This window comes from Mustela nigripes, chromosome 5, assembly GCF_022355385.1.
Source record: "Mustela nigripes isolate SB6536 chromosome 5, MUSNIG.SB6536, whole genome shotgun sequence".
In the NCBI taxonomy this organism is placed as follows: domain Eukaryota; kingdom Metazoa; phylum Chordata; class Mammalia; order Carnivora; family Mustelidae; genus Mustela; species Mustela nigripes.
In genome coordinates, this window is record NC_081561.1 from 45,398,627 (window position 1) to 45,422,323 (window position 23,697).

Genomic DNA, 23,697 nt, shown 5'->3' on the forward strand with positions numbered 1-23,697 from the left:
GCTATTTGTTATGCTCCACAAATAAGTGAAACCATATGATAATTGACTCTCTCTGCTTGACTTATTTTTTTTAAAGATTTTATTTATTCATTTGACAGACAGAGATCACAAGTAGGCCGAGAAGCAGGCAGAGAGAGAGGAAGGCAAGCAGGCTCTCTGCTGAGCAGATAGCTCGATGTGGGGCTCGATTCCAGGACCCTGAGATGATGACCTGAGCTGAAGGCAGAGGCTTTAACACACTGAGCCACCCAGGCGCCCTCTTCTTGAATTTTCAAATCCCCCCTTTTTCCTATTGTTCTCCTTCTTGTATTTATAGTATATATTACATTAGCTCTTTGAACTCCTGTTTGTTTATTTATTTGAAAAGGGAGATAATTGTTACCCCATGGAGTTATGCTGCTAAAAAAAATTACATATGTCAAAGTAACATTGATATTTCCTCACCCTTTCTTTGGGACTGAGATTTGAAAGTATATATATCTTTCTGATCAATAGCAACAAAGCAAATTTTGTGCCAAATCATTTCCTCAGATTCTTTTATAGTTAATGTTAAGTTTATGTTTCACAACAAACAGTTGTTATTTATGGTCTATTTAGCCATTCATTCTAGACTTAGATCTTTAGAATTTTAAAATGCAGGAATCCTACTGCATTATAGAATGCTGATGTCTAAGATTTTACATGGGGATTCTAAAGGATGATGGAAATTACTCTATATTTCACTCTTGTATTCTATTACATTAATTGATAAAAGCTTGGTTCTGTATTCAAATACAAACAGCAGAAAACATTTCTGCTTAGCAACTTAAAGGGTATAATTTGAAGGTGAAATAAGTAGGATAACCTTTGCTCAGTTTTATAACGTAAGTGTAAGTTGTTCATGCCTCATTTATAATAAGGACTTCTAATCACTAGGCAGTTGAACATTATTTGTATTATAAAGTCTTTTTGGAAAATACCCATAAATAAAAGAATTTTTTACAGCCTCTTATTGACTTTTGGTTTTAGACAAAGCACAAATTTCAAAATAACTCAATACTGGCATCATTCCCCATTGTTATATTTAAAGGTCATTTGTATTTTATTGGCAATAACTTGTTTTCCTCCCAGGCTAATTCTATGTTCTTTGCTTCAATATATAATACAATTATACCTTGCATGTAAATGTTCTTTTCTCTCATATTGCATTAAAAATTATTTTCAAAGTCTAACTGGAAAGTAAATGTATCTTGATTCTTTAAAATATCACTAGAGCTAGAAGTTATTTGAATTTTAGAACTTTTAAGTACTTGGAAGAGCATGTATTTCACTCATGAAAACATTTAGGCACACAAAATAAGTTAAGTATAACCATGTTCTTTGTAATTTGTTTGACTAAGAACATTTATTATTATTTAGTATATAGTTTTAACAAGATTGGTTATATGATTTCTTGGTGAAATAAATCAGCACGTGTGTGTACACTCACACACACGATCAATGTTGTTGCTAAGATCACTTATTTAGGGACTGTCATTTATTTTTCCCTCTCTCCCTTCATTTCTTACCTATAGTTAGGAGAATATATCTTGCTTTCAGGATTTATCCTAAGTCTCATCACTAGTGACTTTTCAACCTCAATCATGTATACTAAGTCTCCCTCATTATTTCATGGGTTTTACTCTTTTCCTTCTCTACTTAACCCTCCATATACTCTGTGAGGTAGACTATAATTCAAGAGTATTTATTCCCCAATGGACATTGGGGATGGTATGTGCTTTGGTGGGTGCTGTGAAGTGTGTAAACCTGGTGATTCACAGACCTGTACCCCTGGGGATAAAAATATATGTTTATAAAAAATAAAAAATTAAAAAAAAAAGAGTATTTATTCAATTAATGAAAGACTAAATTCATTGCTCACATTGATTAGCTTTGATAGAATAGTTCACATTCATCATAAAGTCCCTGGATCATGCAAAGCATATTCCTTGAAATGTCTGGGAAGTAATGAATTTATTTTAGAAAGATCACTTAAAATATGCAACTGCCCAATTTTTAAATATGGTTTTAAGAGAAAAGCTCATTTATGTTAAATAACTGATTTTTCATGAAACAAGATAATTGTGATTTCCCTGTTATTGTGTAATTATATGTCATTTTGTTTAAAAATATGAATCTCTATAATGTGCCAGTTACAAAAATAAGTTTAACCACAATAAAATATCTTGTACAAAGCATTGCTATATAGACACAGCCTAGCACATCAATTTTATGGCTACTGATTTTTCTAAAATCTTAAGCCAGCTGTATTCTGGAGGTCAGAAAAATGCTATGTAGAAGTATATGGGAAACCACTGTTAAATACTCAACACCCAGTTTAGAAAGTATGAGTTATGGGCGCACCTGGGTAGTTCAGTTGGTTGAGTGATGGACTCTTGGTTTTGGCTTAGGTCATGATCTCATGGATGGTAAAATCCAGTCCAGCCTGGGTTCCATGCTCAATGGGAGTCTGCTGAGGGATTCCCTCCCTTAGCCCCTCTCACTATTGGGGTGTGTGTGTGTGTGTGTGTGTGTGCGCGCGCGCATGCATGCACGCACACACGCACCCACATGGTCTCCCTCAAAGTGGATACATAAATATTTTTAAAAAGAAAGTGTGAATTATGACTTCAGAAGAAATCATATATTATTAAGAAAGTGACTGGAATGTGGAGGTATGAATTCACACGTTCAGATAGAATCCCCTTCATTGAAATTTTATTCATATTTTCAGGATGAGTTTAATCTAAACTTTAAAGGATTTGACATTGTTTATACTTGCAGCTATAGAATATAATAAACTACAAATATAGGGCAGATACTAAAAATATTTTTAAAACATTAGCAAAATGAAAAGCCTTTCCCTTTTTTTTTTTTTTTTTTTTTAAGATTTTATTTATTTGACAGACAGAGATCACAAGCAGGCAGAGAGAGAGAGAGAGAGGTGAAAGCAGGCTCTCAAGGAGCAGATAGCCTGATGTGGGGCTCGATCCCAGGACCCTGGGATCATGACCTGAGCTGAAGAGAGGCTTTATCCCACTGAGCCACCCAGGTGCCCCAAAGCCTTTCTTGATACATAAGAATTACACAATATAATTCTTCAGTCCAGCAAGTTGCTTTCCCTCTTTCTCTGTAATGCTTTCTTAACCTGGAAATCAGTTTCTAGATCCCTCTTCGGTGAAATTTTGCCTTATGGCTCTAGTGCAAACATTGCTTTGGTCCTTTTAAATTTATTATATAATAATGAGAATAATAATAAAAACAACAATGCTTTTGACAGACACCTAAGCACCTTGCTCATATTAATTTAGTTAATTCTTACAATACACCAAAGATTCTTTCCTAATTTCTGTTATGCCCCAATAATGGGTCCGTGATTAAAGGAGCGAGATTGACACAAAGCAAAGGTCAAGCAAAGCTTTATTTTGCGCCAAGCATCAAGAATCAGACCCACGGTCAAACAGACCCGTTGGGGCTGCCCTTTACAGAGAGGACGACCCCTCCCTGCTTTCCCGACTAACTTTTATAGTGCAAAGGCCATGTGGTTTGGCCTGACCTCACATAGGTGGCTAATTGAATTACAATTCACCCCATGGTAGCCATAGAAACTAGCCCATCACCTTGGTAGCTATTAGACAGTGTGCGCCCCCACTGATCAGATATCTCCATCTGGCTTGACCCATCCTTGTATTTGAGCTTTATTACCTGAGGCTGGTTTCTGGGACTTATTTTTAAGTAAGTCCCCTGGGGGAAGGGGAGCAGGGACAGTTTAAGTGTTAAAAAACAATGTTATTGTTTAACCTCAATGGAAGCCTCTGGCTAAAATATAAAAATATAAAATAGGTCCTTATAATTTCCAGGTGTCAAACTGAGGCAGACATTTACTGCTCATATTTTAAAACAGTGTTTTGTCTTCTTGCTTTCTGTGTGTGTGTTTGTTTTTTCAAAGATTTTATTGATTTATTTGACAGAGACAGAGAGAGATCACAACTAGGTAGAGAGGCAGGCAGAGAGAGAGGGGGAAGCAGGCTCCCTGTTGAGCAGAGAGCCTGATGCAGGGCTGGATCCCAGGACCCTGAGATCATGACCTGAGTTGATGGCAGAGGCTTAACCCACTGAGCCACCCAGGCGCCCTGTTTGTTTTTTAAGCCCGAGTTTTAACCACTGTCTGAAACTAATTTTGTAGCAATTACTTCTCGTCCATTAAATCTTGCATTATTGTTTATACCTCTCAGCCTCAAAATCGATCTCTCTCCTTCTCTTTTCCACCCCTTTTCCCTCTACCTCGCTTCCTCTTTCTGCCTATCCCTCTCCCTCGGATCAGCACATTGAGCTAGTCACAGTCCTCAGTTCATGTGACATTATCATACAGTTCTTTTATGAAACAGTTTCTTGAATTGTAGTTTTTAGTGTTTCTTCAGTTTTATTGCTTTAGTTTTCAACTTCTCAGAGCTCCAGGTATATACACCTTGGTCATTACCTGTCTTTTATATCTTTCATGTTCTCTCACATCTTTTTAACTTTCTGATTTGATAGTGGTGCTTAATTCTTTCCTCTGATTTTATTTCTTTTCTTTTGACCATTTAGTCTTTTTTTATTTCTAGTTTTTCACTTATGAATTAAACTCTTTCTCTCTCGTTCACTCCTGAGCTTTGATAGCTCTTTATACATGTTCCTCTAATTTATTGGTTCTTACATAATACATTTCTATTTCTGATACATATGCCTCTTTTATTACTTTTGTACATTCTGTATCTTCCCCTCATTTAATATATATTTTCTACTTTGTTATGTTTCTCTCCTGCTTTCACGTTCTGTCAATATATTATTTAGTTCATTTTCCTTTTTTGTTTTCTTATATAATATACTTGTATGAGGTTCAACACAAACTGTTTCTCTTTTTAATGTTTAAATGAGAAAGTTTTGCCTGTGTTTTTAGGAGATTTCTCTTGGAATAGTCTCTTCAGCTGGGGTGTCATCCTTGCCTTATGCTCCTTGAGGACTTTGCTTGAAACAGTTTTTCCCTCTCAGGAAGGGACTTATTCTTGAAGAAGAACATTTTTGTTTTCTGAGATTCTGAAGTGCTTGTGCTACTATAGTACTGCCAGCTTTTTCCTCAAGCATTGTATAGTCTCCATTGTTTAGGTTTTCCTCATGCGTTATATGGTCTCCATTGTTTACTTCACAATCACTCATCATTTAGAGCTTGTGTGGTCTTGTCCCAGTTTTTTGTTTTTCTTTCTTACTTTTCAGATCACAGAGAATTCTACATTACAGGTCATCTCTTCTTTTGAGGATAAGTACTTGCTTGAAATTTCTGTGTTCCAGGGCTCTTGGAGCTATCTAAATTTTCTTTTTTTTTCACACTCTACCTTATACAGGACCTAGTAGAGTTCCTACTATTTTCGGTTTTTTCAGAAACCCACTTTTTGATAGGGTTCTTATAGATTGTCTGGATTGTGAGGATGTTTTCAGAGTTTAAGGTTTTTTGGTTTTGTTTGTTTGTTTTTCTTATTTTATCCTCGGCATTTGTCTTGTTTCTATCTGTCGCGAGCAAAACCCCTGCGTCCGGCCAGGAGGTCGCAACGTGTAAAGAAGAGATAGAGAGATGGATATGATGTAACTCACTTGATCTTTATTGGGACGAGGTCCGCACCACTATCGTGGCCCGGTCATGGTCTGCTGACGTTGTTACAGAGAAGGAGACGTCGCCTCACAATCTAGACAGAGAGGTCATAGCAGAAGTTGAGACTGAGAACCAGCGAGTGGTTGGCAATGAAACTGTCGGGGCGTCGGTAGCACCGGCGATGATGTTCTCCCGACAGGGAACTCGCTTCACCTCAGTCCAACCCGATGCCTCTTTATATACTGTGCTAAGTCTCCTTCATAACATATTACATCACCTATTTTTCTCATGCTTACACACCAAAAACATACACACATCGTAAACATGTTTTGGTTTACGATATTTCGCACAAGTTAAAATATTTACAACTTGTTACTCCGCGCTAATCTTATCACTACACGCATATGGTCTAGGCTTACTTGCTATGTGGTTAGTTTGTATTTTGCCTGTTTTTCATTTTTGCCTGTTTTTCATTTAGTAGGGGTTTGCACTTACTACATATTATTTATTTATTTATTCATTTATTTATTACACTTTATTTATTAAAGGTTCGTACTCACTACACTATAGGAGAATTAGGTGAGGTTAAAAATCTAAGCCATTGGGGATGCCTAGGTGGCTTAGTTCGTTGAGCATCCAACTTTTGATTTCAGCTCAGTCATCATCTCAGGGTTGTGAGATCGAGCCTTTCATGAGGCTCCTCGCTCTGTGAGGATATCTGGTTGAGAGTCTCTCTCTCCCTCTTCCTCTTTCCTACCCATGCACTCTCTCACTCTCTCTCAAAAAAATGGAATGAATAAATATTTTTAAAAATATAGGAGCAGTTGGGTGGCTCATTTGGTTAAATATCTATTTTCAGCTCAAGTGAAAGTAGGTGATCTTGGGGTCCTTGGATCAAGCCCTGCGTTGGGCTCCCTGCTCAGTGGGAAGCCTGCTTTTCTTTCTTTCTCTGCCTCTTCCCCTGCATGTACACTTTCATTCTCTCTCTCAGTCAAGTAAAATAAAATAAAACAAAAATTAAATAAAAAATCTAGGTCATTGGAGGGAAATGGAAGTCATAGAAATACATCTTTTCTGTTTGTGGGAATGTTCCTACCATATTTTATGGAACAAAACAGTAGAGTTTGGTCAAATTAAGTATGTGCATAATTTAGGAACCAAAATTCCACTTATACACATATTACAAAGAAATTCTTGCACACTTCTTTCATTCCAAGTTGAGCCCAGTGTAGGAAAAAGATCACATTGATTTACAGCTAACTTTCAACCCAACAGCAAAGAATATATACCCATTCCTGGTAATGTTTATAAGCCCTGACCAAAAATTTACCCACTAAGAATTCCTTCATTGAAGTCTAAAATTTAGGGGCACCTGGGTGGCTCAGTGGGTTAAAGCCTCTGCCTTCGGCTCAAGGATCCTGGGATCAAGTCCTGCATCCGGCTCTCTGCTCAGCAGGGAGCCTGCTTCCTCTCTATCTGCCTGCCTCTCTGCCTGCTTGTGATCTGTCCATCAAATAAATAAATAAAGTATTTTTAAAAAATCTAAAATATAGAAGTAATACTAACAATGCAATTAAAAAAAAAAAAGAGAGATTAGGGATGCCTGGGTGGCTCAGTCAGTTAAGCATCTGCCTTTGGCTTAGATCATAATCCCAGGGTCCTGGGATCAAGTCCCACATTGGGCTCCTTGCTCAGCACAGAGCCTGCTTCTCCCTCTTGCTGCCACTCCCCTTGCTTGTGCTCTTGTCCCTCTCTCTCTGCCTAATAATAAAGTATTTTAAAAAAAGAAATTAATATCAAAGTAGACTGGCTTTGGACATTTGGACATTTTTCTTATTTTATTTCTTTTCAGTGTTCCAGAATTCACTGTTTATGCACCACACCCAGTGCTTCATGCAATACGTGCTCTTCATAATACCCACCACCAAGCTCACCCAGCCTCTCACCTCCCTCCCCTCCAAAACCCTCAGTTTGTTCCTCAGAGTCCACAGTTTGTCGTGGTGTGCATCTGGACATTTTTAAAAGTGGTATTAAACACTAAACAACATTTTGAGAGTAACAAAATGAAATTGCCAAAATTCTGCAAAGATATTATTATTGAAACACAACTAATCAGAATAGACAGGTATAGCTGAAGAAGTTTTCTAAAGAAAATTCATAGCATTAAATACATTAATCAATAAAAATATAAAAAAGAAAATGAATTAATATGCAAATTAAAAAGTTTTATAAAATAAAATAAACCAAGAAGAGACAATTAAGAAATTATATGCCCAACAAAAATGAGGGAAATGTGAAACAAAGCAGAATTAAAAATTCCCTTCAAAGTATCTTCTTACCTGAAATCTACAAAAATCACTAACCAATATGAAGGAAGATACAAATAAGAAGAAGAAATCCTGTGTTTGTGAATTGGAAGACTTAATATTGATAAGATGTCCATAATACCCTAAGAAACCTACAGATTCAGTGCAATCCCTATTACATCTCAATTATTTATTTTTTTTATTTTTTGCAGAAATAGAAAAAAATTCTGAAACATGTATAGGATCTCAAGAGATTCCAAATAGCCAAAATAATTTTGAAAACAAAAGACAAATTTCAAGTGTCACACATCCTGTTTTCAAAATATGAGACATTGTAAAAAATTGTATATTATGTGTAATACATTACACACACACACACACACACACACCCCACATCTTTATTCATCAGTCCATGGACATTTGGGTTGTTTTTATAATTTGGCTATTGTAAGTAATTCTGCTGTAAATATCAGGGTGCATGTATCCCTTCAAAATAGTATTTTTGTATTCTTTGGGTAAATACCTAGTAGTGCAACTGCTGGATTATAGGGTACTTCTATTTTCAACCTTTTGTGGAACTTCCATACAGTTTTCCAGAGTGGTTACACCAGTTTGTATCCCCACCAACAGTGTAAGAGGTGGGGGGGGGAAGAGAGAGAGAGAGAGAGAGAGTCAAATCAAGAAATAGACTCTTAACCATAGAGAATAAACTGATGGGTATCAGAGGGGATGTGAGTTCAGGCATGGGTTAATTAGGTGATGAGGATTAAGAAGTGTGCTTCTGATGAGCACTGGATATTGTATGGAAGTATTGAATCACTGTATTGACACCTGAAACTAATATTGCACTGTACGTTAACTAACTGGAATTGAAATAAAAACTTAAAAAAAAAATCCAAAACTGAAACAATATATCTGTATGTATGTGTGTGTGTGTGTGTATTATATGATGTAACCCTAATGATGACCGTGTGATACTGACATGAAGACAGAAATATAGACCATTGGAACAAAATACAGGGCCCAGAAATAAACACTTGTGTATATAGTCTAATGTTCTTCAACAAGGGTGCCAAGAACATACAATGAGGGAAGGACAGTCTTTTCAACAAATAGTGTTGGGAAAACTGGATCTCCACATGCAAAAGAATCAAGTTGGAGTCTTGTCTTAACACCATACATAGAACCTAACCCCAAATGGATTAAAGACCTAAAACTATAAAACTCCTAGAAGAAAACATAGGGGGAAAGCTTCAGGACATTAGATTTATCAGTGATTTCTTGGATATAGCCATTATCAAAAGAACAGAAAATATCAAGTATTGGCAAGAATGCAGAGAAATTGGAACTCTTGTGCACTTTTGTTCTGAATATAAAATGGTGCAATCATGGAAAATAGTATGGAGGTTCCTCAAAACATTAAAATGGGATTGCTATGTGATCCAACAGTCCCACTTCTGCATATATATCCAAAATAATTCAAAGAAAGAGCTCAAAGAGATACTTCCATCCCCACATTCATCAAAGCACTATACACTGTAGCTAAAAAGAGGGAGCATCTCAGATGTCTATTGATGGATGAATGGATAAAGAAAATGTACTATGTATCTACAATGGAATGTTATACAGACTTTAAGAAGGAGGAAATCCTGACACATGCTACAACATGGATAAACCTTGAGGATATTATGCTAATTGAAATAAGTCAGTCGTTAAAGAGCAAATACTGTGCTATTCTACTCATAAGAAGTATCTAATGTGGTCAGGCATAGAAACAGATAGTGAAAAGCTGGTTGCCAAGGCCTGTGGGAAGGGTATGGAAAATGAGAGTTCAATGAGTCTAGAATTTCAGTTTTGCAAGAGGAAAACATTCCAAAGATATGTTGCATAACAACATAGTAGACTTATCACTATTCAACTGTACTCCTAAAATGATTAAAATGGTGAGTCCTGTCATGTTTTTTTTATTATAATAAAAAAATATTTTCTCACTATAGCTTCTAGCTGACTAAAATGCCAGTGGATGCAAGGTGAATACACCCATGACCAAAAGTTAACTCTGTGGTAATGTCATACTTTCAGTACTATGGAGAGAGCCCCTAAAAGTAAGACCATGAATGCTTTAAAAAAATTCTTGAACGAATATGGACATTAACAGATAAAACATGAAAGGAGAACAGAAAATACTAAAATATGTGTAGTTTGACATTTAACATAAGCTCACCCTAATGTAGAATATGTTTTCCCAATAATATGAAGCTAAATTTTAAGAGAGACCATATAAACAAGTATAAAACAATTGTTCAACTCCTCTGCACAAAACTGTTTAGTTATTGCTAGATGATAATGGGTGCCTTTAAATTTTTATTGATACCTGTCCCACAAAAAATGTGCATTAATGATGAAGTAAAGAATTATTTTAAACTAAAATTTAGAAAGGAAAGGTGTTGTATACATTGTTTTCTCTGGTTTTAAATCAGGCAAATTTGGCTTATACCATCCTATGACTATGCATTTGACAAATATAATTACTGAGCTATTAGTCATGTAGATATGTCAAGAAAGACAAGATAACTCCTTGAAAGTATCAGAAGGGCAAAAAGATGTATCAACATTTCTAAAAGGAAAGTGTAGAAATGAGCAGAAAAAGCGTTGAAATGGTATTTTATTCAGCACCATTTCTTGATGGAAAATTTATTGGAATTAATCACTGATTGATAAAATTACACACATCTGAAAATGCCAAGGGTAGTAGTTTTGTAGAGAACAAATAATGACAAACAAATTCAGTTTATTTTATGGCAGAGTGACAAGGGGAAACCATATGTTTAGTAGAGTGGGGATTGAGTTGGTCTCTTCTGTGTGCCTCACATTACAATCGCCTCAGCAAAACTAGGAAGTATAGTATGAGATAGGATCATTTACGCAGAGGGCAGTGATCAGAAGTTCACTGTCAGTATCAGAAGACAGAATGAATATTCTTTCTTTGCAGTTGTCAGAGTTCTGTATGTAATAATTATATAAGGGATTGAAAAGCCTGAATAGAGAATGCTGCTTGTTTGAAAAAGACAGTCAGTTAAAGTGGCTTGTTAATAATCTGGAACAGAAAAGTAAGAATCTGATGCCATTGTTCTTAGTAGAAATTAGAGACATACTGCCTATAGCTTCTTTTCAAGCAGTACAGTTTAAGATAATTGTCTTTAGGAAAATTACAGCATATACCTGAAAAAAGTGATTGTAAATGACTTTGTGCAAACAATGCAGTGTGGCATTCATTCCGCCAATCTGAGGAAGCAATGTAATCTTACTTCAGAAAGATTTTTAACAATTCCACATGAGCCAAATAAATAGTATGCTAAAAGATTTCCGTTCGGAAAGTTATAGGGATTTTATGTAAGGTATGTGAAATCATTTTGGAAAAGATGCTAATTACAAATAAAATAGCAAAGAACAAAGCTGTTAGATGCAATACAGTATTCCTTTTACCTCCAGAAGTAGTCAGATCTGTAAAAAATAATTGTTCAAAATGCAATATAAATTAGCATGAATTGAGAATTTCCATACTTAATGGGTATCATCACCTTTCTTTTACTCCAAAATTACAGAAACAGAATGCTTTTGCCCTATATCTAATAAAACTAAAAAAACAAGCAAAAAATCCTGTCTTAATAGCTTTATTTATTCTTTATCCCCACACATAAATATGCATGTGTATGTTTTTATATATATATATATGTGTGTGTGTGTGTTCATTTTCTAATTTCTCATTTTTTGCATCAGAATATAGATTCCATGAAAACAGAGACTTTTTTGTTTTCTGTTTTGTCTGTGGTACCCACAGTAGCGGTTTAAGAATCTTTTTGGAATAAACTAATTTTAAAAAGAGAGAGTAGATAAGTATTGTACATTTGCTCAGAAAATATCCATTTTGGGAATAGTCTCATAAGGCAATAGTAGTGATTCATTTTAAACATACAGACAGATAATTTCATAATGATGAATATGAATGATAGCATTTACAGATTTAATCCTTCGAAAGACTTTGCTGTGACCCCCTTTTTAATTGCCTTTAAGTTTTGTTAGAATATAAAATAACATGCTATTTATCTTTACTATCCAATTAGATAATGGATGATTACTATTTTCCAAACTTTTTGTAGGAATAATCCCGAGTAAAAATGAAACATGTAACCTTAAAATATATTTTATTCTATTTATTGTCCCTAGGAAAGTTATGTTCATTTAGATTTTTTTTTATTGTTAAAGGGCATATATTTTTCCTTGTGTTTTGTTTGAAGATGCTAAAAATTAACTTCTTCATGGAAGACAGTCGCATCTTCAGTGCTAATTTTTTAGTTTAAGTTGACAGAGGACTTTTTTTTTTTAAGATTTTTATTTATTTATTTGACAGAGAGAGACACAGCTAGAGAAGGAACACAGCTGAGGAAGTAGGAAAGGGTAAAGCAGTCCCCACCCCCCGACACACACCAACACACTGTGGAGCAGGGAACCAGATGCGGGGCTTGATCCCAGGACCCTGGGATCATGACCTGAGCTGAAGGCAGATGCCCAACAACTGAGCGACCCAGGTGCCCCCCCCCCTTTTTTTAAAGATTATATTTATTTACCTGTCAGAAAGTGCACAAGCAGGGGGAAGTGGCAGGCAGAAGGAGAACAGGCTCCCCGCCGAGCAAGGAGCTGGATGTGGGACCAGATCCCAGGACACTGGGATCCTGACCGGAGCCAAAGGCAGATGCTCAAGGACTGAGCCACCCAGGTGTCCCAAAAGAGGTCATGTTAATGTATGGTAGCAGCACGTCCATAGCTGTTAACAGATGTTTCAAGTCTATCAAGGGTCTTCAAAATCTCTTTTTAAGAAGTCAAGTAATAAGAATACTCATATTTATGATGACTACTCCTTTTGCTTACTGTTTTTTCTTTTTTTTTTTCAGAAATTGAAAAATTTCAAGGTTCTGATGGAAAAAAGGAAGATGAAGAAAAGAAATATCTTGATGTCATCAGCAACAAAAACATAAAGCTCTCAGAAAGAGTATTGATTCCTGTCAAGCAATATCCAAAGGTACTGCAATATATGCTCTGTTCTCATGGAATTAAGAAAAAAATGATAAACATATGACCTGATGTTTTATTCATTGTCTTTCATGAATTAAATATTTAAAATTTCATTATATTAATATACACAAATATATGATACTGATACAGAGGAAAGAGAAGTCTTTGAAAGTACACCGATATGAACCGTTTTCACCTAAAGACCGTAGCACTTTTATTCCATGAATATGGGAAGCATAAATAGATATTTAATTATTATTTAACATGTAAATTGTTCAACAATTTGTCCAAATATACATACTCACTTGATTATGTTTTGGTTCATGTTACAATATATATTCCTACTATAAAAAAGAATAGAAGTAATGATACCAAATATACAGCATTAGCCAATCCACAGGAAATTATAACCAGGAAAGTAATCTAGTCTGTATTAAATCCTTAAATTATAACCTCTAATCTTCTGTAGTCAGGGTTCATTTATAAAAATAATTATCATACTGTTGTCTTGAGAGTACTTTTTCACTAGGCATTTGCTTTTCCTACAAGATTTCTATCACCAGAATCATGACATAGCATTCAATGGCAAGGTTTCATCACTTATACTCATAGATTCCAATGGGTAACCAGAGTTTCTTTGTTAAATAAATTAAGTATGCTAACAATGGAAACTCAGATTTAAGCTGGTAATTTACTTTCTGAAGAATGAATTTGAAACAAGGACCATGTAATTATCTTAATAATAAAAATTACAGAAATAAATGCTTTAGTTTACCATTGTCTTCTAATATGATAAATTTTAGTAAATATTATTAAGTAGAATGTTGTGTTTATAATTATTTCAATAGGAATAAATTGTTACAGCCCACCAAACCGTAAAATTTAACTTTCAGATGAGGTTTTTGGGCATGCAACTGTTTTGTTTTTTGTGTTTTGTTTTTTTTTTTAAGCTATATTTACTTTATTGCAAGAAAGGTGCATTCAGTAGATTTATATTTTACAATTAAATTTTTAAATTTATTTCATAATCATGTGTTTATGAATATTAAATTAGGCATAGAAATGGACATGAAATGTTTACTTAGTAATGAAATGTGGGAGAAATGTGGGTATGAAGAACAATGTCTTTTTAAAGGAATTTGATTAATCCATTATGAAGTACAAGATTCTCTAAGTCATCTATTTAAATATTTATATAACTTGATACTGTTCCTCAGAAGAACACTTGTCTATTCTCTCGATATGGGAAAGCCAATGACAGGCTCAGTATCTCTTTCTCAATAAAATGCAGCTCTGTATTTCTGACCAACTCAGGTTAGCCAGGTGTGAAAGGCATTTCAAGTCCTGGTGGCTCTTCAAGTGACAGCATGAGTGATTTTATAGTGAAGATTGCCATAGTTTATATTTGATGCATAATGATGAATATTGAAACAAGAACACTGTATATTGTCTAATTTTTGTGTGAGATTTAATTTCACAATTTATGGGAAGATGATCAAATATCAAAACTATTTGTATTAAAACAGACCATATCTCACTAGCAAGTTATTGTACCTGCTTGAATATTTAGAATCACAGAATGTTTAAGCTGGGACTAATTTTTGAAATCACAGAATATATAAAACTTTTATTTTCCAAATGAGGTAACTGGGAAATCAAGAATTACTCAAAGACATATCTTCATTTTGCAGATGGAGATAGCGAGCTTGCTGTTATTATAGAGTCTTCACTTTTTTGGGGACCCATTACATTTTTTAACTTGATAAGTAATGCTCACATTTTTTATTACTTATTCATGTAAAATATGGAAGAATGTGAGGAATGAGAGCTCCTAATGATTAGGACTTTTATGGAATATTATCAAGTAACAATTTATGCCTTAGAAAATTTGCCATTTTTAATTGATGAATAGAATACTAAATCACTTTAAATTATTTCTAAAGGGATGTGCATTTCATACATCAGTTATCACAGTGAGAGAAGTCTTAGAGCCCTTTTACAGAAAAAGGTACTAAGAAACGGAATGGAACAGAATCATCTATCAAGTTGACCTACATTTGTTTTCGTTTGCTTTTAGAGTATAGCAAATTAAAACCAACATTCTGAAAACCATGTTTTATTTCAAAACTGGTGATTCCCTCCCACTGAGTAATTATTGCCCACCTCTCACAAAAATAGTGGTGGGGTTAAGATTACAGTCACTGTGCTTGCGTCGTATTGGATGGACTTTGGGGAGCTGTAAAGTATGTGGTGTGGTGTGATGCTGTGAACTGTTGAGCAGAGCACAACAGTATTTATGGATTTAGAGTTTAATCTTTTATAATAAAAAGTGATTTATCCCTCAGGGGGGTATATTGGAGAAAGACCCACTTTTCACAACTTCTCTCAGAGCCTTCTCTCCCCTTGATGCCTGCTGTCTGTTTGATCTGGTAATTAGTGTGGGAATGACACAGTCCCCTCCAACAAAGGGCAATAAATAACTATGGGACTTCTTGAGGAAATGACCTTATCCTGACTTTACTACATGACCTTTTTGGATAGATTGGACTTCAGTTAGTCTCCAGTATCAAGTTAATTTGCTGACTTAATTGAGTAACACAAGGAATTGAAAGACATTTAAGATTTTGAATTACAGAAAATAGAAAAATACTGTCAAACACTTTAAGAATGATTTATCTAGCTCTCCTGCTTACATTTAATCACTCAATTTGGGGAAAAATATGTCATATCAAATTATTATAATAAACAGCTTTTCTTATTTGTTTTTAATTTTTTCGTTTGCAACAGGATTAGTCAAGAAATAGACTATACACATCTATTGTTTACATTCGCAGATGTTTCAGAATCGGTGCAATTATTTCTTGATAGTCAAGTCTCCAAGGAGATATGTGACATTATGTCCCTCTGTAATCATAAGAGACTCACACAGAAGATCCTGGAGAGATTTAGGCAGAAAACTCATCATCGTTAATGTGAATTCTTTCTTCTTAAATCCACACATACTATATTTCATAGTCTAATACACACTTACTTTTTAAAAATTTTACCATTTCCAACTGGTATGTATATTAGAATCATTTTACAGTCTCTGTCGGGCAAGCAGTGGTCATAACTCATAACGAGTTGTCTATAAATTCGGTCCAAGTAAATTTGGCCATGCCTTCTTGCATCTAGTTGTTTATTGTATTGGAAAAACGCAGATTGAGTTTCATCACTATTTAAAATGACTCCAAAGATTGCGTTATGATTTAGTGTTGACATGCAGAGCTATATGACATATCCAAGAAAAGAATAGAACTGTAGCTAGAGTACAAATTTGGTACGAAGACAATATTTATCGTTGGAAGTAAGAAAAATTACATGATTTTATGGTCCTCCACCAACAAGTGCCTTATAGGACCTAAGAAACAAAGATACATGTAAGTGGCTAAGGCTGTATTCTGTTTTATTACCGCTAGACATGCAAAAGGACAGCGTCTCACAAGCGTGGGCCATGAGTGGATGGGATATGCTGGTTGCTTGCAACTATACCTATTTAGCAATCGAACCTCTCAACGACTTTTAAAAGTATCTTTTGATGTTTCCTTCAGAATCCTCTGAAATGCATCAGACCTTTTCTTCAATTAATTTTGCCTCGAGGCCCACTTTTTATTTCCCAACTTGAGTTGCTGCCAACTTTTTAAAGCAGTAGATCTCCAGGAGTGTAAATCGGCCCCAAATTTGGCCCCTTTTAAGATCAAACGCAGCTACGTTACTGAGTGCTGCTTTTCAAATCAATTCCTTATGTAGATTAATGCAGAAAATTAAAGTTCCAAAGATGTTCAAAAGCACCACACTTGCCCTATATTTTGGTTACCCTGCTCAGTCCCAGGGAGAGGGGCTGCCTTTGTGCCTGGCTGGAACCAGTCTCTGAAACCTGGCATGTCTTCTCACAGAGCTTGTTTCTTTCTTTGTGCTCCAAAAGATGAAACCCAAATCCAAATTCTTGATGAGTGTTATTTTTTCTAACTTCATAAGTAATTATCAGATAACTTTAAGAAGAGGAAACCCGGTATTACTAGCTGTGGAAACTATGACCGAATATCAGAGCCAATATCACATCCTACAATCTGGGAAACACCTCTCTATTTTTCTAAGCAATGTGGTTTTCCAAAAGCCACTCAGTAGCTTACATCTTAAAGCTGTTTTATCTTTACCAGACAGAGACTATTGCATCGCATTGCTTTTTTACTTTTCTAAAGGAAATGGAAGAGAGGATTTGATGCGGACTTTGTGATTTCAATTTCATTCATATCAGTTACCTAGTCTCTCACCTGTGAATGTAAATCTCAATTGGAAAATAACATGACAGTCAGATTCACATTTTCTATGAAAAAGAAAAACGTTCCAAAATGCTATGGACTGCATTCTCTCTAGTAGAATGGCACCTGAAATAACTCTGTTTTTTGCAAAATTTAGAAATTTGCAGTAATATTATGTCTAGTCCTCATCTTTTCCAAGAACTCTTTCTTTTAACTAATGTACATCCCATGTATTTCAATATTATTTTCCATTTGGTACTTAAAGTTTTTTTCATCTCCGTGTTACACTGATCCGTGTGTTCCTAATCCTGAATTATGTTCTTCTCTCCACATCCTTTTTAATGGGTTCAGCACAGCCTCACAAAATATGTCCTCATACTTCTCGAAATAATCTCTCCTTTCTAGATCTGTCTAGATCTCTTAGAGGATCATTAGTCTGTTTTCCTCTGTTGTTTCATTTCTGCCAGGTTATTTCACATTTACCTTCAACTGGAAAACTGAAAACTACTTCAGAAGGATCATTAAAATGCAAGTGCCTTTGGAAATATGTGTAAACCTATATCCTGACTCAAGGGCTCCTGGAGAGTGAAAAGATCTTCCACCTCACGACCCTCTCTATAATCTTACCATTCTTCATTCACTTCCTTGTTCATTTGTTTAATTCAGCAAGCCTTCAGTGAGTTTCTGCACACCCATAGAACACAGATGACTCTTCTGTCATTTCTTTCATTGTCGCAGTAGAAGGGGCTTCTCATATAGATAGACCTTTAAAGGACTAGAGAAGAAAGATCACTTAAAATCAAAAGGGACTACATTAGCAGTCTAATGGATTCCCATATTATTATTAGTTTTGAAGGAATTATTGACATATGGAAGCAAGAATTTGATGTGAATTTGATGTGATATCAAATGAATTTGATGTGAAATCAAACACTCTATATGTTGAGATTCTGCCTGCCGCTCTCTGCCTGCCTCTCTGCCTACTTGTGACCTCTCTCTCTTTGTGTCAAATAAGTAAATAAAATCTTTTAAAAATTATGTAACACAATTTAGATTTCTATCATTTTATAAGTAATTTCCTTAAATATATATGGATTTCACAAGGATATCACAAAAAAATAAAACATTGCAAGAATTGAGTTTGAGTATCAATGCAGGAGCTTTAAGACATTACCAAATGTTGTGTGCCCGTGTTCATAGCCTCGTTATTTACGATGGCTGAGAAGCAGAAACAATCCAAATATCCTCAGAAGCTAAATGGATAAACAAAATGTGGGGTGTGTGTGTGTGTGTGTGTGTATACAACAGAATATTACCCAACTTTAAAGAGCAATGAAATTCAGATACCTGTTATAACTTGGATGAACACTGAAAACATGCTAAGTAAAATAATCCAGACACAGAATAAATACTATATGATTCCACTTATATGAGGTACTTCATACACCTGGAAAGTGGAATAGGTGTTACCAGGGGCTGTGGAGAGGGAAAAATGAAGAGTTACTGTTTAATGGATACAAAATTTGTCTTTGGGATGATGAAAAAGTTCTGGAAATGGATGTGGTGATGGTTGCACAACACTGTGAATATACTTAATGCCACTGAATTGTACATTTAAAAATAGTTAAAATAGTAAATTTTATGTTATATAAATGTATCATAATAAATTAATGTCACAAAAATACCAGTAAATGTATTTTAGTGCACAGTACAAGCAGAATAAATTACACCCAAATGTATTTTATTTCAGGGATGTAAGAGTGGCTGAATATTTAAACATACTTTTAAAAATTTAATGAATTTTAAAATAGGATCAAACATGATAAAGTTTTACAATAGGATCAAACTTGATAGGATCAAAATTGATAAAACAGATTTCTCAGCCCTCATGAAATGTAGACATATATCCTAGAGTAAGTATATATTTGTAATCAGAGTGAAAAAAATCCTTTATTCAATAAATATTGGAAAAGTAACTAGTGAAGCATTTAGAGGCAAAAGAAAAGAAAGACTAAATCTCTTGCTCATCTTTTCCACCAATATCAGTCTCAACTGGTCTAAGATTAAATGCAAAAAAAAAAAGTAGAATATATTATAGGAAATTTATTTAATGGGTTTCTAAGAAAGATGGAAAAATACTAAAGCCATAAGTCAACAATTAAAATATTTTATGACATAAAACTTCTGTACAAGCAAAACTGATAATGATGATTACCAAAATTAAAGATCACAATTAAAATGCCAAACTGGTATAACTATTTGAGAAATATTTGAAAAACAAATGATAGAATGTTCATTTCCGTCAGATGTAAGGGACTCAATTTTTCTAATTGCACAAGAAGTTGATGATACCAACAGATTGCTATCACACACGTACTGTTTAATTGAAATGATTCTGTTTTCTATCAGACTGACAAGTTTGATTATAACCAAAAATGATGTTAGGGTATGGGGCAAAAAATACTCCATAACCTGTTGTTCAGAACATTGAGATTCAGACATTTGGAGAAGCAGTTTTGCAAGATCAGTGAAAATCACAAAGGCACAGACTTTCAGAAGCAGTTGGGTATCTAGCAATTTATTTAAGAATTATATATTTACAAACATAAGTACTGTTAAGTAAAAGTATAAAAGATGATAATTTATTCCTCTTGAGTATAAAAGGAATATATTTACATTTATATTTGTGTATATATATATATATATATATATATATATATATATGATGCTAGATTATAAGTAAAAGGAAGGAGGCCCTTTTTTACTGCAGTCTGGTTGTGCTGTTTGAATTAGTGTTAATATGTTATTTTCCTAATAAAGATATTTTAAAAATAGTTTGAGCTAATGACAACATATTAAAATAAAAACAATTCTGTTTAGAATTTTTTCCTAGAACAGAGGAACAAATAATAAAAGCTAAGGATCACTGACTTTTTTTTTAATAAATGAAACACTTTATTTTGTAGTTTTTACATAGTTAACTCATTGTAAAAGTTTTAATAATTCATTCCTTCCCATCTTATAGATAAGGAAAATGAGACTCAGAGGAACTTACTTGCCAAAATCACATTACCAGGAAATGACCAATTCAGGATTTATATCCAGCTACTCTAATTTCACAGCTTCTTGTGAAATTAGAATACATTTCAATTAGGGGCACCTGGATGGCTCAGTTGGTTAAGTGTCTGCCTTTAGCTGAGGTCATGATCCCAGGGTCCTGGGCTGGACCCACATTGTGCTCCCTGCTCCCTGCTCCCTGGAGAGCCTGCTTCTCCCTCTCCCTCTCCCTGCCACTCCCCCAGCTTGTGCTTGTACTCTCACTCTCTCTCTGTCAAATGAATAGGTAATGATACAAAAAATTCTTTAAAGAATATCTTTCAATCATTATAATGTAAGCAAATGACATCTTGAAACGTACAGTAGAAAATTTGACTCCAAACATGACTCCTCAAAATTTACTATGATCTTCAAAACCAAATAAAAATTTTGTCTTGATGAAAAAAAATCATATATTTCTTTTTCTGGTTTATCAGTAAGAGTGTTGCTTAAATGAAGCATGTTTTCTAGAACTCAAGTTTGCAGGAGCAGCTAACTTTAAAACATGAAAATAGTCTTTAAATCTGGGACCTCCCACTTAGAGAATTAAGGTTTTTTTTTTTTTAAGAATCCAGTGCATATCAAACACTGCGCAAAGCACAGTGAGCTATTTTATTTCTTTAAGAATACTATAAAAGTCTGAAGAAGAAACCAAGTTTAAAAATATTTAAGGAGCTTTCATAAAGCCACGCAACGTATTAGTGATAGTATTAACATTGAAATTCATGTGTGTTTGTACTGAAGCTTCTCTTCTTTGCATTAAGCCATTGTTATAATTCACTTTTTTATAATATGAGGAGGCATTGAGATAACTCTGGACACAGACTGCTCAGATTGCAAAGGCCCACAGATGGAAAAGCAGATGTATTTCTCCTCTGGTGTTAAGTGAGGCAGAAATAATAGACTCATTAGTTGGAGTGTATCTCATAGGTCGTATGGTCTAATCTACCCAATTAGGAATCATTTCTAGAATATCTGTGATACTCATCAGCCTGTCTGTGAATACCTTTAGTGATTAAAAAGAAAGTTCAATATATTATAAAACAGCTGGATCTAATAATGAATAGATGTTGCTGTTTGAATTTTTTTTCTCATTGAAATATGATTTTTATCCTTGTAAGTTGCCATTAGTCCTGGTTCTGGCTTCTGCATCATAAAAAAAATCTCACTTAAAACACTTGATTCACAGTCTTAATTGAAGTATCACTGATAGACTGTCTTCTTTTGCCTTCTGGACACCAGATTTATTTTTATCTCCTGTTATAAAACTGGTTTCATTTCTCAGCCGCCTGCTCTTTCTCCTCTTCCACAACTTAATACGGAAGTTTCCCAGGGATTCGCCGTGGTACTCTTCTCTATGTGCATTCACACTCCCTCGGTCATCTCACCTATGACATGGCTTTACATACCTTATAAACTGATGAACCAGTCAAGACCTGTGCTCAAGACTTAGATACATGGAGCCATCTACTTGACATCACCATGTAGATGTCTGGACGCCTCATATTCAAAAGATATTCTTCTGACCCCACGTGTCTCACTGGTTGGCAGTACCATTTATTTATTTGGTCAGAACAGAAACCATGGGCCCTCCTTGATGCCTTTCTTGCTCCCACACATCCTATCCAACCTGTCAGGCAAATCTGGGAGTCTTATCTTCAGAATACATAAAGAATCCAATAGCTCTCACCACTTCCACCATTACTTCCCTGGCCCAAGTCATCATTTTCTTTTACCTGGATCACTCTGATGGTCTCAGCCTCTATGTGCCTACAAGTTCCTTCATCTATCCCAATGCAAGTACTCATATTCCCTTTACCCTTCTCTAGTTTTTCTTTTTTCCATAGCAGGTATCACCTTCTAATTTACTTGATATTTTTATGGTTTCTCCACATTTGTATGTAAATGAAAAAATGCCAAGTCTCCTTGTCTTTCTCGATCACATAGAATAATGCCTAGCACATAATTAGGTGGTTTATAAATAATGGCTGAATGAATGTAGTGTAACTTCATAGCCTCTTTCCTAGGACACTCTCTCTGGAGGAAATACAGCCGACCCAGAACAAGGATCTCCCTATTCTCACCTCTTGCCTCTTCTTACAGAATTTTCAGGGGACCTATCACACTTGTAGGAGTGACATCACAGTTTCTCTCAAGGAGACCCAAGTATTGCTGTCTTCATTGAAGCCCCAGTGCTGTTCTAATCTTGCCAGAGAGAACCCAAGTACAAGAAGAAGGCAATAAGAGGGAAAATTTTACTCAAGTCTAATGCCTAGATAATCGGTTATTTTACTTAACCAAATTTTCTAGTTAAAATGAAGTTAAAGGTTAACTCAGAAATTAATTTCAAATCATTTCTGAATATCATGTTACAGTTTTATTATTTAATTATCCATTTTTAGTAAGTGCAGTATATTGAACATCATTTGACCTTTTTCAAAAGAGCTTACGAGGCTTCCATATCATAATTCTGAATATTAATTCCAGTTCATTCATTCATTCAGGAGATATTTATTGAAACTGTATAGCGGTCACTTGGAATTTATCTTGTAAATGTGAAAATTAAAAAGATGCCTTTATGGATCTCAGGATGTCTTATAGTAGTTTTAAACAATTGTCCCAATATGGCTTTGTACTGGGATAGATCCTAAAGCTTGGGGACTGTATTAGTTTAAATGTAAACCTGAGGTCAGATTGTCTTTAAGAGTTTCCCTTTGAAAAGGAGACAGAGATATGAGAAAATAGGCCTTATTTGAAAACAAACAAACAAACAAACATAGCAGGTAAGAGAAGGAGGGATAGGGTATTTGGAATGGAGGGTTGAGAGGAGCAAAGATCAGAGGAATGTTTATTTTACTGTCAAGTCCTCTCAATAGAGAAGCTTTACTTTATATGGAGATTTTTGCAACCTGGTAATTTTTAGGTCTGGCCTCTTTGTTTCTGGAAAGAACTCTGTAAGAATATATTAAGATGTAGCATTTTTGAGAGGCTAAAGAGAGCTGTGAAGAGGCAGTATAATGTACTGGGAAAATAATAGAATCTTGGACCAGATAGACCTAAGTGTGAGTCACAGCTCCACCTTCATTCAGCTATGGCAGTGGAAAGTTCCATAACACCTTCGTCCTCAATGTTTTTCAGCTGCAACATGACTATAATGATATGCCATGAAGTTTCACCCGGGATGCTTGAGAATATATCTATATATTTGGCTTGTATCAGTACATGGTATAAGCTTGCAAAAGTATCATCACTAAGAAAAAATTAGTTTCTTCTCTTT

At 34.8% G+C, this 23,697-nt stretch overlaps 1 protein-coding gene across 2 annotated transcripts in view; it reads left to right on the top strand.

Annotated features, from left to right (window-relative positions):
• KHDRBS2 (KH RNA binding domain containing, signal transduction associated 2) overlaps positions 1-23,697 on the top strand; it is a 573,828-nt gene that overhangs the window by 86,084 nt on the left and 464,047 nt on the right. For both annotated transcript variants that reach the window (XM_059399029.1, XM_059399028.1), the window contains exon 2: positions 12,903-13,030. In XM_059399029.1, coding sequence (XP_059255012.1) covers positions 12,903-13,030 — 128 coding nt within the window. The remainder of the gene's footprint in view (positions 1-12,902; positions 13,031-23,697) is intronic.